This window comes from Oryctolagus cuniculus, chromosome 4, assembly GCF_051225735.1.
Source record: "Oryctolagus cuniculus isolate XC-2025 breed Fujian yellow rabbit chromosome 4, ASM5122573v1, whole genome shotgun sequence".
NCBI lineage: Eukaryota > Metazoa > Chordata > Mammalia > Lagomorpha > Leporidae > Oryctolagus > Oryctolagus cuniculus.
Window position 1 is genome coordinate 3338881 of NC_142870.1, and position 12787 is coordinate 3351667.

Sequence of the window (12787 nt, forward strand, 5' to 3'; positions counted from 1 at the left end):
CTGCCCTCTGCCCTCTGCCCACTGCCCTCTGCCCTCTGCCCACTGCCCTCTGCCCTCTGCCCTCTGCCCTCTGCCCACTGCCCACTGCCCTCTGCCCTCTGCCATCTGCCCACTGCCCTCTGCCATCTGCCCACTGCCCACTGCCCTCTGCCCTCTGCCCACTGCCCTCTGCCATCTGCCCACTGCCCACTGCCCACTGCCCTCTGCCCTCTGCCCTCTGCCCTCTGCCATCTGCCCACTGCCCACTGCCCTCTGCCCTCTGCCTTCTGCCCTCTGCCCCGGGCGCGGGGCTGTCTCAGGAAGTGAGTACACGTCTGCGGGAAGGGGACCGGAACCGCAGCACATGCAGGTCTGTCCCGGGCATCGCCGCAGGGCCCCGGGCTCCCTCACCCCTCACCCACCTGCGGCCCAGCTGGGACCTCCTAGTCGCTGAACGCCCGGTAGCTCAGGGTGTCCGGCTGGAGCCGGAAGCTGTATTTTCCCGTCATCGTCTGGGAGCGCACGATCAGAAAGGCAGCCGCCCCGGCCACCCCCGCGAGGACGCCCGCCACGATGAGGACCACGTAGCCGGCCCCCAGGCCCGACGCGGGCTCTGCCGGCGCACCTGCAGGACGACGGGCATGGTGAGAGGTGTGCCCAGGCCGGGCCAGCACCGACCTCCACAGACGGCACAGTGAAGACGCGGGGCACTGTAGGCCCCAGAGTTGCAAACAGGGGCCCCGATAGCCCCTGCACACACACACACACACACGGCCACAGCCCTGCCGTCTGTGGGGTGGACACAGCCCAGGTGCCCAGTGACGGCTGGAGGGAGGGGCCTGACCCCGGCTCCGGCCTGGGCAGCACACGGCCTGCAACTTGAGCCCGGTCCTCTGAAGCGTCCACTCCGCCTATCTGGGCACTGTCAGAAAACTTCGCTGCCTTTGGACCGGGTAGCCGAACACGCTGCCGCGTTGGCTGTGACACCTGCCCTTGACCCCTCGAAGGCGGTCTGGTCGTCTGCAGCCTGGGGTAAGGACTGACCCTGCTCCGGGACTGGGCACTGCGAACTGCATGCCGCCTGCAGGGGGCGCCCGGTGGACTCTGAGCTATAGCCGCCTCTGCCCGCGATTGGGAGGAGCTGCTCCCCCTGCTGGTGGACGGGGCCGGTGCAGCCTCAGCCGCCTCCCGCGGTGGTCCGCTCACCCTCAGAGCGCACGAGGGGCCCCCAGGACGCCAGGTGCACCTCAGAGACCTCGCCACTTCTCAGCACGCGCAGCTCGTTGCAGTTCTGTTTTTGTGCAGGAGAGAAACTTGAAGTGAGCGGAACAGTGGCCGCAGGCGCCGAGCCGCCGTCGCACGGGCCTGCGTGCGTCCACTCTGCACAGGGGACAACTCCTGCTCACCGGAGAGCGCTAGCCCCAGCCGGCTGCCACGCGCCCGTGGTTGCCGGGGCTCTCGAGCCCACGGGCAGGCTCTGCGGGCGACGCCAAGTCTACACCGTCCAGGTGTGAGCCTGGCGCCCTGCCCCGTCCTCGGACAGACGCGGTGGCTTAACCACGTGTCTCTCGGAGCCATGGCCGCCGTGGGCAGGAGGCCTTGACTGTGCTCAGCAAGTGGCGGGAGGGGGCGGCAGCGAGGCAGGGCCCCCCGATGACCCCGGAGTGCCCCCCGGGCTCCCTCGGGTCCCCTCCCCAGGGCTGCTCACGCCAGGTCCGCCACACGGGCCCCGGACGCTGGCGGACAGAGCGACAGCCGGGGCCCCGCGGCCAGTGCGTGGACACTCACTATCTTGCACGTGGCTCCGGGCGCCTCCAGGCACACGCGCAGCTGGCAGTGCAGGTACACGAGGGAGGTGTTGATGAAGGAGAAGAGCCGGAGCTTGAACTGCGCCTTGTGGGAGTCGCCGTTCTCGATGACGCGGGTGTAGGTGTTGGGCACCGGGCAGCTGGGCAGAGGGCACGCGGCCCCTGAGGGTCCCCGCAGGGGCGTGCACCTGCGCCGGCCCCCTCCCCAGTCCCCGAAGACCCAGGCCCACGCCAGCCTCTGCCGGAGCCCCGGGCCCCCCGAGCCCCTACCTGTTGTTAATGAAACCAAAGGTGAGCGGGTCCCACGCGTTGCTCGACGGGGTCGCCCAGCACTCGGTCAGCACCACCTTGAGGTCGCTTTTCTGGGTGTAGAGCCCCACGGCGATGGTGACGTCGGCGCTGGCAGACACGCTGTGATTCTGGGGGATGGGCGACTCCCCAACAAACAGCTGCATCTCGGTGACAAAGCTCCCCGCGCCGTGGAGGTCCTCCACGATGGTGTAGACCCTGGGGGGGGGGGGTAGGGCGCGCCGCTCAGCAGCCTGCCTCCTGCGTGCCACCGTCCCCCTCCCAAAGCAGGAACCCAGGGCCAGCGCTGTGGGACAGGCCACCGCCTGCAGCGCCGGCATCCCACAGGGGCACTGGTTCAAGTCCCGGCTGCTCCACTTCCCACCCAGCTCTCTGCTATGGCCTGGGAGGGCAGCAGAAGATGGCCCACGTGCTGGGACCCCTGCACCCGCGTGGGAGACCCGAGAAGCTCCTGGCTCCTGGCTTCAGACCGAGTGCGACCACCTGGGGAGTGAAGCAGTGGGTGGAGACCTGTCTCTCTTCTCCCTCCCTCCCCTGCCTCTCTCTCTCCCCCTAGTCTTTCTGCCTCTAACTCTGCCTTTCAGATAGATGAGTGAATCTGCCCGACAAGGCCGTGCACGGCCGCGGCTGCCCTCACCCCCACTCGGGGCTGTGGCCCGAGGACGTCAGCAGGTGGTTCCGGAAGGTGCAGTGGATGGGGCTTAGGATCTTCAGGTGGTGGATGACGCCCTCCGGGGACAGGTCGCTCCTCAGCGTGGTCCTCACCACCGTGTCCGTCATGTTCTGCGCACACACGGGGCCCGCGTGAGCCCCAGGCCCCTGAGGTCCCCGACCCCGCTGTGGACCCCGCCAAGGCCGCCGCGGGAGGGGCAGGAGGGATTCTCCCCTGAGCTTATCCCCCGCCCCCTGTGGTCGCGCCCTGGAGTGCACTGCACGGCACCAGCAGCCTGGCTGGAGTCGGAGCCGTGACGGCCGTGGCAGGAGTGACAGCCGCGGCAGGAGTGACGGCCATGGCAGGAGTGGCGGCCGTGGCAGCTGTGGCGGCCGTGGCAGCTGTGGCAGGCGTGACAGCCGTGGCAGGAGTGACGGCCGTGGCAGGAGTGACGGCCGTGGCAGGAGTGGCGGCCGTGGCAGGAGTGACAGCCGTGGCAGGAGTGACAGCCGTGGCAGGAGTGGCGGCCGCGGCAGGAGTGACAGCCGTGGCAGGAGTGATGGGACTCCCCGTGGTCCCCAGGCCGGGGGGGGGGGTTCCCCTTCTCTCCACGGCCCTGGTCCCCGCATCATCACCTGGGGTTTGCCGAGGGCACCCCCGTCTTGGGGGCCATGCTGACCCCGGGCATGCGTGGTGCCTGCACACTTGGGGAGGCTCCATCCTCCTCCTCACACCCCCGAGCCGCGGCCCTGCACGGCCACCCTCTCGCTCCGGCCAGCGGACCCAGGACTGCCCTAGGGGCGAACAAGGGCCACACAGGTGCCTCGACTGCGCCCCCTGCCCCTTCCAAACGGCCCCTCGGGCAAACGCTCACCCCCCGGGAGTCCCAGGTCTGGAGGCCCAGCGGGCGGCTCTCAGGCCGCGCGGGTTCCAGGGGCTGCAGTGGGCACGGCTGAGGCCGCTGGCACACGGGCGTTGGTCCCGTCCGCCCAGTGGACTCGCTGAGGGGACTCGCTGGACAGAGGCCCGTGACAGCCGCTGCCACTTCTGCGCTGACCCTCACTCTGGGACGCCCCAGCCGCCCCTGCGGCTGCCCTGCCGCCACTGTCCAGGGATGTCCTTCTCATCCGTCCCCAGGCCCACCCTGTGCCCGCTGCGTCCCCCGCCCCTCTGAGCAAGCATCCAACCCCGCGCCCTGAGGCCCCTCTGGAAGCAGAGCCCGGGGACAGGGCTGGTCCTCAGCCTGCACCCCATCTGCTGTGCTGGGCCTACGCCCTCCCTAATAGTGGACAACCGCGTCTGGCCCAAGGTGCTGGGGGCCTGGCGTCCCTGGGGCTGTGCCCAGGTCATGCAGCCCACGCACATCCATGGGGGGACTGCGGGGCACTGCCCCTCCCCACCCCTTCCCCAGGAAACAAGGCCTGGGTTGCTCCCAGGAGCCTCTGGGGCAGAAGCCGGGGCCCGTGGTCCTGCCCTGCTCGGGAAGCGCTCATCTCGTGCAGGTGCAGCTCCCTGAGTCTACCCCAGCCCCAGCCCCCCAGGCCCACTCCTCCAAGAAGGCCGGACCAAGGGCCAGCAGCCAGACAGCCTGAACCACTCAGACAGACCACGCTGAGCTCCCTGCCGGCTCTGCCCTCCCCGATCCAGCCCTGCCCGCAGGTCCCCGGCTGCACCCGTCTGGGCCTTCGCTGCAGGACAAGCCCCCATCAGTGGGGGCCCCCGGGGAGTCTGGTAGCCCCTCACCCCACCCCGGCTGCATGGGCAGGGGCCGGCCCCGCCCAGGACTGGACTCACAGAGGTGCAGGTGCTGGTGTCTCCTCCCCCCAGCGCAGGCCCAGGGAGCCACAGCCCACAGACACCCAAAGTGACCCCAGGGCCAAGGACTGACGGGCAGGTCCTGCACATGGGGCTGCCAGGCCCCAGCCCAAGGGGCTTCCCTCCACCCCCAGCCTCCAGGCCCTTCAGAGCCTGGGCAAAGTGGACGCTGGACAGGACCACAGTCCTCCATGGGGCTGAGACTGGCGCCACCTGCCTCCCACCAATACACACATCCCTTACACACACATCCCTTACACACACACACACACACACTTACATGCACAGATACATGCATGCATGCACACACCTCTTACACGCACACACCACACCCATGCACACTCCTTACACACACTGCACGCCACACACATGCACACACGCACCATACACACACTCCTATTAACAAATAACATTCACACATGCTTAACACACACACTGTCACCTACACAAACTCACACACACGTTCATGCATGCAAGCTTACTCACAGTCACACACATAGCCATCCACACACATGTACACACGGGTGCACACGGAGAAACATGCCCACACGCAGGCGTCCACGCACTCACACATGACCCCACCCCCGGCTTTCCCACCCCCCCACCCCGTCAGCCCTGACTCTGAGGCTGCCCCAGGCCCTTTGCTTTGGACTCGCTTGCCTGCTTCCCTGCTCAGAGCAGAGACCTTGGGCTGCGGGCCCGGGGCAGACCCTCCCTGCCCCCAGGGGCATGCCCGTGTGTGCGTCCCGGGCCTTACGCTCTGCATGAGGTCCCCAGGGGCATGCCCGCGTGTGCACCCCAGGCCTTACATTCTGTATGAGGTCCCAGGGGCGTGCCCGCGTGTGCGCCCTGGTTCTTACCTCTGCGTGAGGTCCCCAAGGGTGTGCCCGCGTGTGTGTCCCAGGCCTTAGCTCTGCACGAGGGTCCCCAGGGGCATGCCCGCATGTGCACCCTGGTTCTTAGCTCTGTATGAGGTCCCAGGGGTATGCCTGCGTGTGCGGCCCGGGCCTTACATTCTGTATGAGGTCCCAGGGGTGTGCCCGCGTGTGTGCCCAGGCCTTACATTCTATATGAGGTTCCCAGGGGTGTGCCCGCATGTGCACCCCGGGCCTTACATTCTGTATGAGGTCCCAGGGGCGTGCCCGCGTGTGCGTCCCGGTTCTTACGCTCTGCACGAGGGTCCCCAGGGGTGTGCCCGCGTGTGCGTCCCAGTTCTTAGCTCTGTATGAGGTCCCAGAGGCGTGCCCGCGTGTGCGGCCCAGGCCTTACATTCTGTATGAGGTCCCAGGGGCGTGCCCACGTGTGCACCCCAGTTCTTAGCTCTGCACGAGGGTCCCCAGGGGCGTGCCCACGTATGCACCCCAGTTCTTAGCTCTGTATGAGGTCCCAGGGGTGTGCCCGCGTGTGCGGCTCGGTTCTTAGCTCTGTATGAGGTCCCCAGGGGTGTGCCCGCGTGTGCGTCCCGGGCCTTACATTCTGTATGAGGTCCCAGGGGCATGCCCACGTGTGCGCCCCGGTTCTTACGCTCTGCACGAGGGTCCCGCACTCGCTCCAGCCGGCCACCAGGAGCACGTGGCTGTGGTTGCGGGCGCTGACGTTGCAGGAGGGCTGTCCCAGGTACAGGGCGGCCTCGGGGATGGCCTCCTGCTGCAGGAAGCGCCTCTGCACGGCGACGGCCACCCTCTCCATCTCGCAGAGCACGCTGACCGCGCCGCTCAGGCTCAGCCGCGGGGGCGGGGCCTGGGGCGCGGGGCCGGGGGAGGCACCTGCAGGGCACACGGAGACAGAGGCCAAGCGTGGGTCTGTGGCTGGGACCAGCATGGGGGCCTGCTGCACATGCACACACATGCAGGGTGCACAATGCACATGTATGGACGAACATACACCACACACTCGTTCACATGCACATACATGCATACATACATGTGTGCACGTAGGCATACCGCGTGCATAAACATGCGTACGCACAGATACACGCAATGCACACATGTGCGTGTGTACACACGTATATATTGCACAGTGCACACGCACAGATGCGCACGTATGTGCACACACAATGCACACGGATGACATGCACACGTGTGCACACACGTGCCCGGGGCTCGGCAGGACGCTGACCTCCCTGGTTCACAGGGCCGAGAACACCGGACAGCGAGGTGGGAGAGGGCCCAAGGCCTCACCTGCACAGGGTCTTCCGGCATACTCTATGGGGACGCCGAGGGCCCCTCCCTCGCAGCCGCAGGAGAAGGAGCCGAGGGTGTTGGTGCAGGCCGCCCCCGGCACACAGTCGTCCTCCCCGCTCGCACACTCGTCGAAATCTGTGACACCCAGAGAACAGCACAGCGCTGTGGCCCGGCAGACGCGAGCAGACGCGGGGGCTCCCACTGTGGCCGTCAAGACACACGTGTGTCTGTAGGGCGGTTCAGGAAGGGGGCGTCTGGGCCCCTGGCTGGCCCTGGGCGGGGTCACCCCTGCTTTCCCAGGCGGCCAGGGGACCAGCAGCCCCCACGGCTCCCCTGCTGCAACCGGGGTTCCAGCCCCGGTTCAGGCCCTCCCGCCCCGCCCTCTGTCTTCACCGGTGACGTGGCTGAGGGTGGAGCAGACTCACTGCCCGAATGGAAGAGCGCGGCCCGGAGCGCCAACCCCGTGTATCTCCCCCTGGTCTTTACGACACGGGCTGAGGGGCCGGGGCCGTGGTGCAGTGGGGGAAGCCACTGCCTGCAACCCTGGCAGCCCCTGTGGGTGCTGGTTCAAGTCCCGGCTGCTCCACTTCCAATCCAGCTCTCTGCTGTGGCCTGGGAAAGCAGTGGAGGATGGCCCAAGTGCTTGGGCCCCTGCACCCACGTGGGAGACCTGGAAAAGGCTCCTGGCTCCTGGCTTCGGATCAGTGCAGCTCCAGCCGTTGCAGCCATCTGGGGAGTGAACCGGCATGGAAGACCTCTCTCTCTCTCTCTCTCTCTCTCTCTCTCTCTCTGCGTCTCCTTCTCTCTCTGTGTAACTCTCTGACTTTCAAGTAAATAAATCCTTTTAAAAAAAAGTCTTCATTTTTCAGACTTGTAACTGTGAGTCGATCATCGTGACGTAAGACGAGAGTCTGAATTGCCCGCTTCTCCTCTCAGTTGTTTTCCCAGGACCTCCTGGAGAGTGGGCGTGGGGGGGGGTCTGTGGGGGGTCACACACCTGCCCTCCATGCAGAAGAGTAGGTGCGGAGGGCGGGGCCCTTTCAATCCTAAACCCTTAGACAGCAGAGACAAGGAGGGCCCTGTCTCACGCCCGGGAACGCCCGAGAGGAGGCACATCAGGGCCCAGCCGTCAGAGCCGGGGCAGCCGCCGGGCGCCCACCGCCTCCCCGTCCAGGGCCCGTCCCCACCTACCCTGTAGGAAGGTGTCAGCTGCGGCCACCTCCAGTGCAGCCGCGTTGTGCAAGGCGGCCAGGAACGCCGCAGACACCGCCCCCACCTCCAGGTCCGCGACGATCAGCAAGTTAAACTGCACCACGACGCTGCCGTTGCCGACGCTGGTCACCTCCAGCCTGAGCCCGCCCGCGTCCAGCTGCTGGCGCAGCGCGGCCGGCAAGGAGCCCTGCACCTGCGGAGGCACGGCCGTGAGCAGAGCTGCCTAGGGCGGCTCCCACCCCCCAGAGTCTGCTCCTCCCTGAGGCGGTGGACGCCACGGGCAGCCCCGCCCCTCGAAGCCTCACTGTGGGTCTGTCGCCATCACGCGCCGTGTTATTCCACACCAGCCACAGTGGCGAAAATGCCCAGAAACACGCGCGATCTTCCGATGAGACAGTCCGGGCAATGCTGAGCCCTGCTATGAAGCGCGCCTCCCGGGTTTGTCCCCGAGAAAGACTGGGAGGTGCGGAGGGCGGCTCAGGACACAGACTCGGGGACGTGCTCCCCACCCCCGGCCACCCAAGTGGAGCAAGTCCATTGTCACCCCAGAGAGGTCCAGAGAGACCCCCAGCTGCCTTTGGTTGGCTCCATCTAATGGCTGCTACAATGCCATTCTAACCATCAGCCTTTCTCTCTCTCTCTCTCTCTCTCGTTTATGTCATTCTTCATTTCACTTCTTTTTTAAGTATTTTTATTTATTTGAAAGGCAGAGGCAGAGAGAGAGAGAGAGGTCTTCCATCCGCTGGTTCACGCCTCAAATGGCTGAAATGGTCAGAGCTGTGCTGATCCGAAGCCAGGAGCTTCTTCCGGGTCTCCCACGTGCGTGCAGGGGCCCAAGGACTTGGGCCATCCTCCACTGCTTTCCCAGGCCACAGCAGAGAGCTGGATGGGAAGTGGAGCAGCTGGGAGTCGAACTGGCGCCCGTATGGGAGGCCGGCACTGCAGACAGCGGCCTTACCCACTGCACCACGACGCCGGCCCCTGCTCCATTTCCAGGCAGTGTCAAGGCAGTGCTCCCCAGGAACCTGGTGCCACATTAACCCTCACCTCCCCAGACTTGTCCCAATGTCCCAGAGTGGCACCACCACCTGCTCTTCTGAGATCCCAGGCAAGCAGAAAACCCGCAACCCCAAAACTGGCAAAGGGGGTACCGTTTCAAGAAGAAAGACTCATGCTGAAACTTGGGGTGAAAATGGCGCCACCCCATGGCTGACAGCAGCAGCTGCCTCTTAACCTTCTGTAAACTGCCACGGAACCTAAGGGAGACAGCGAGCCACACCTTCACACCCCGACACCGCTGGGAATGCACACCCTGGGCCAGGACATGGGACTCCCAGGGGAGGCTGAGGCCGGTCCCCAGATGCTAGGGGGGCCGCCGCTGGACAGCTCCGGGGCAGCAGTGTGCCCTCAACCAGGAAGCAGAGGGAGCATCGCTGCACTGCCACACCCCACCCCCAGGTGGCGCTGCCAAACTCTCCCTATGCTGTACCTTAAGATGAGAAAAAAGACCAAACCACCTCCCAGACCCGGGAAAAGCTAAAGTGTGAGATTTCCACTATGAAGCCAGATCACTGGGTATGACAAGTGCGTGGTCTACATCTCAGAAAGCAGCACGCCACCATCACAACCAGCACCTGTTGCTCTGTCGTAGCGCCTGTCCACCCCTCGGCACCGCGGGGCTAGGAGCACAGGAAAGCAGGGGGCGGAGGATCCTGGCCGCACGGCTCAGGAGGGAAGCAGAGCCGTCCCGAGCGCCCCTCCGTGAGGGACGGCCAACAGCGGGTCTCCCGCGGAACGGGCGGGGCCACGCAGCCGTGACACCCACGCCTGCTGAGTGTGGAGCAGCCTTGGAACCACGCTGAGCGGGAGGCGCCAGCAGGCTCCACACAGAGCCCAGGGCGGGAGGAGATCGAGGCCGGGGCCGGGGAGGGGCAGCGGGAGGCTTCTGTCTGCTGCACAGCCTCCACGGGGGGGGGGTGGGGGGGGTGGGCAGGAGGAATGAGAGCGTGCTGATGGTCACACGACGTCGCACAAGTCTCAGCCTCTGACAGTGCACTTCAAGGTGTGCACGCGACAGGATGTGAGGTCCATCTCGGTCTTTAAACTCTTTTTTAAGCAGGGGAGGGGCTTCCTGTCCGCCCTGGCTGGGCACATTTAGAACTCCACCCACCATCCGCCCCCGCCCTCCGTCCTTTCCGAGAAAGGACACTCACCGCAGTGAGGAACAGCTGCAGGAAGTCCCGGTGCTCCTGGCTGCTGGCGTTGCCCAGGCGCTCTGAGTAGCTGACGCCGGTGATCCTCGCCTGGCCGCGGAGTTTCTGGGCCGCTGCAGGGTCAGGCATAAGCACGTTGGCAAGGGTGGGGCATTGGGCTGCCCCCACCAGCTCCATCTCCCATGGGGCCCAGGGAGAACAAGAAACCAAGGCCGACCTGAGCCCCCAGCACCCCAGACACAGTCCACCAGACCCCAGGGGGCCCCCAACAAGCCTGCGCCAGAGGGGGAACCTTCCATGGCTGCAGAACCAGCTCAGCTCCCCGGGCTCCCCCGCCGTGCAGCCTCCTCTCTCATGGCTGCCACGCGTGCACAGGGTGTCCGGCCACCTTCCCAGCAAGCTTGGGCAACTCTGAATGGGTAGGGCGGCACCACTGCCTAACAACACCAGAACCCAGGTGTGAACCGGCTGTCCCGGGCTAACCAGGGTCCGGGTGTGAACCGGCTGCCCCGGGCTAACCAGGGCCCAGGTGTGAACCGGCTGTCCCAGGCTAACCAGGGCCCAGGTGTGAACCGGCTGTCCCAGGCTAACCAGGGCCCAGGTGTGAACTGGCTGTCCCGGGCTAACCGCCCTGCTGCTGCCTGAGCTCCTGTCGAGAGCTCTCCTCCCCGCCTCCCTGCCGCTCAGGCTCCCCCTGCTCCGGCCCCGGCCTCCTCCCTCTGAACCCTTTTCCCACACATGAGCTTTCTAGGGGCTCGTGGGACACGAATGTGGTCCCGGAATCTCTGGCATTGCGCCTGGCTTCTGCACGCAGCTGTGTCCTCGGCCAGTCCTTCCCTCTCCCTACATCCACGCAGCACCTGCCATGCGCCAGGAGGGAGAAAGACCTGGGGGCTCAGAGTCTGCCCGCACCCCCCAGCACCAAGAACTTCTAGCTCAGCTTGAGACAAACCACTCAGCCATCCCACCTCTCTTCCCTGGATGAACCTCACACCCACGTCCTGCTGTCCCTGCGCCGAATTGGCCCAAGTCACGGTAGTTGGCACGAGCAACCTGGCCTAAAAGCCACCAGGGCCAGGGCGGGCGAGAGCAGCCACACCCCTGTCCAGGTGCGGGGTCACGCGCTCACACCGCCCGTCACCCCTGCAGAGCAGGCGAGGCCTCAGACGCCCGGCTCTGCTTTCTGAGCCCGCGGTGGACCGGCCGGCCGCCAGCAGCCTCCCACCCTGCAGCTCACCGTGACCTTGTGCCACCAGCGCCACACACACGGCTTCCTCTTCAATTTCCCAGCTGGGGCCCCTTTGCTCCTTAGAGGACATCAACAAAAACTCGAAGCTGTCCTCACTGCACCCCAGAAGGCCACCTTCAGCTGCCCCCCGCGGAGGGCGCACCCCAAGCCGGGGACCAGCGCTCCCAAGGCCTGGGAAGTCGGCTGAGCGGCGAGGACTCGCCTGCAGGTCGGGCACCCCCTTTGCAGGTGGCTCATTAAGAAAGTGCCCAGGTACCCAGGCACAGGGATACATGCTGCTTGGGGTGCCCGTGTCCCGCCTCAGGGGGCCTGGGTTCAAGTCCCAGCTCCACTCCCACTCCCGGCTGTCTGCTGATGTGTGCCCTGGAGGGTCACAGGCGAGGGCTCCCTCCCGCACCCATGCAGGAAACCAGGCCCGAATGCGGGTCTCCTGGCCTTGGCCTGGTTCAGTCCTGGCTGTTGCAGGCATTTAGGGAATGAACCAGCAGATGGGAGATCTCTCTCTCTCTCTCTTTCTCTCTCTTTCTCTCCCTCTTTACGTTTGAAATTAAACAAAAGTAAATAAATAGACAGACGTTGGGACGGCGAAAATGGCCAGGTAGCCATGCTAATGAGGAGAGAGGACTTGCAGGACTTGCAGCTCCTGCCCGCCTGGGTCCACCCGTGACAGGCGTCGCTCGATTCCGACACCAGCACAGGCTGCGGCGGGCACTCACAGGGCTCCAGCTGCCTGTCCAGCTGCTTACCGCCGGCCTCCTGCAGGCCAAGTCCACTGAGAGTGGCAGGGCGGGGGGGACATAGCTCAAGATCAACACCACAGGGTGGGGCACCGGCGTTCTGGTGCAGACCTGGGTGGGCGGCCCGGGCTCCCTCTGCGACGCCACCTCCCTGCCTCCAGCCGGCCTGAGTGCACCCAGTAAAGGGAGCTGGACGCGCCGACCGTGGAGAAGAAACCAGAACCCCAGCGGCCTCCAGATAAACGCAGCTCTCTGACTCGGCCGGCCCGTGGGAGGTCTTCCCCGCCCTCTCCCCCCGCCGGCCAAGAGCAGAGGGTGGGGCCCCCGGAGGGCATTACCTGTCCTCACTTTCAGCCGCGCCCTGCCGCCTTCCTTCCCGCAGGCTTTGGCCACGAGCTCCACCAGGTGCACAAGGCCCGGCTGCAGCCCTGACAGCGCCACGCTGGTGCCCTGCGTCTCCAGGCTGACAGCGGGGCTCGGCGCGGAGCTCAGGGTGAGCTGGAAGGTGGGGCGCAGGGCGAGACTCGCCACCCAGGCCAGGTGGAAGCCGGAGCCGCTCACGTTGGAGACTGTGACCCGTTCGATGGGGACAGGGCCTGGGACTGGAGCACAAACACCGGGTTACAGTGG

General features: G+C 65.9%; 1 protein-coding gene across 1 annotated transcript in view; it reads right to left on the reverse strand.

Moving 5' to 3' along the window:
• Positions 1 to 216: 216 nt before the first annotated feature.
• The window catches only part of UMODL1 (uromodulin like 1), a 53726-nt gene continuing 41155 nt past the window's right edge, over positions 217 to 12787 (reverse strand). Inside the window, exons 13-22 of the mRNA XM_089330508.1 lie at positions 12496 to 12759; positions 10172 to 10284; positions 7938 to 8151; positions 6744 to 6881; positions 6088 to 6329; positions 2734 to 2879; positions 2058 to 2294; positions 1768 to 1927; positions 1186 to 1270; positions 217 to 604 (exon numbers count right to left, since the gene is read on the reverse strand). Coding sequence (XP_089186634.1) covers positions 423 to 604; positions 1186 to 1270; positions 1768 to 1927; positions 2058 to 2294; positions 2734 to 2879; positions 6088 to 6329; positions 6744 to 6881; positions 7938 to 8151; positions 10172 to 10284; positions 12496 to 12759 — 1781 coding nt within the window. The 3' untranslated portion in view covers positions 217 to 422. The remainder of the gene's footprint in view (positions 605 to 1185; positions 1271 to 1767; positions 1928 to 2057; positions 2295 to 2733; positions 2880 to 6087; positions 6330 to 6743; positions 6882 to 7937; positions 8152 to 10171; positions 10285 to 12495; positions 12760 to 12787) is intronic.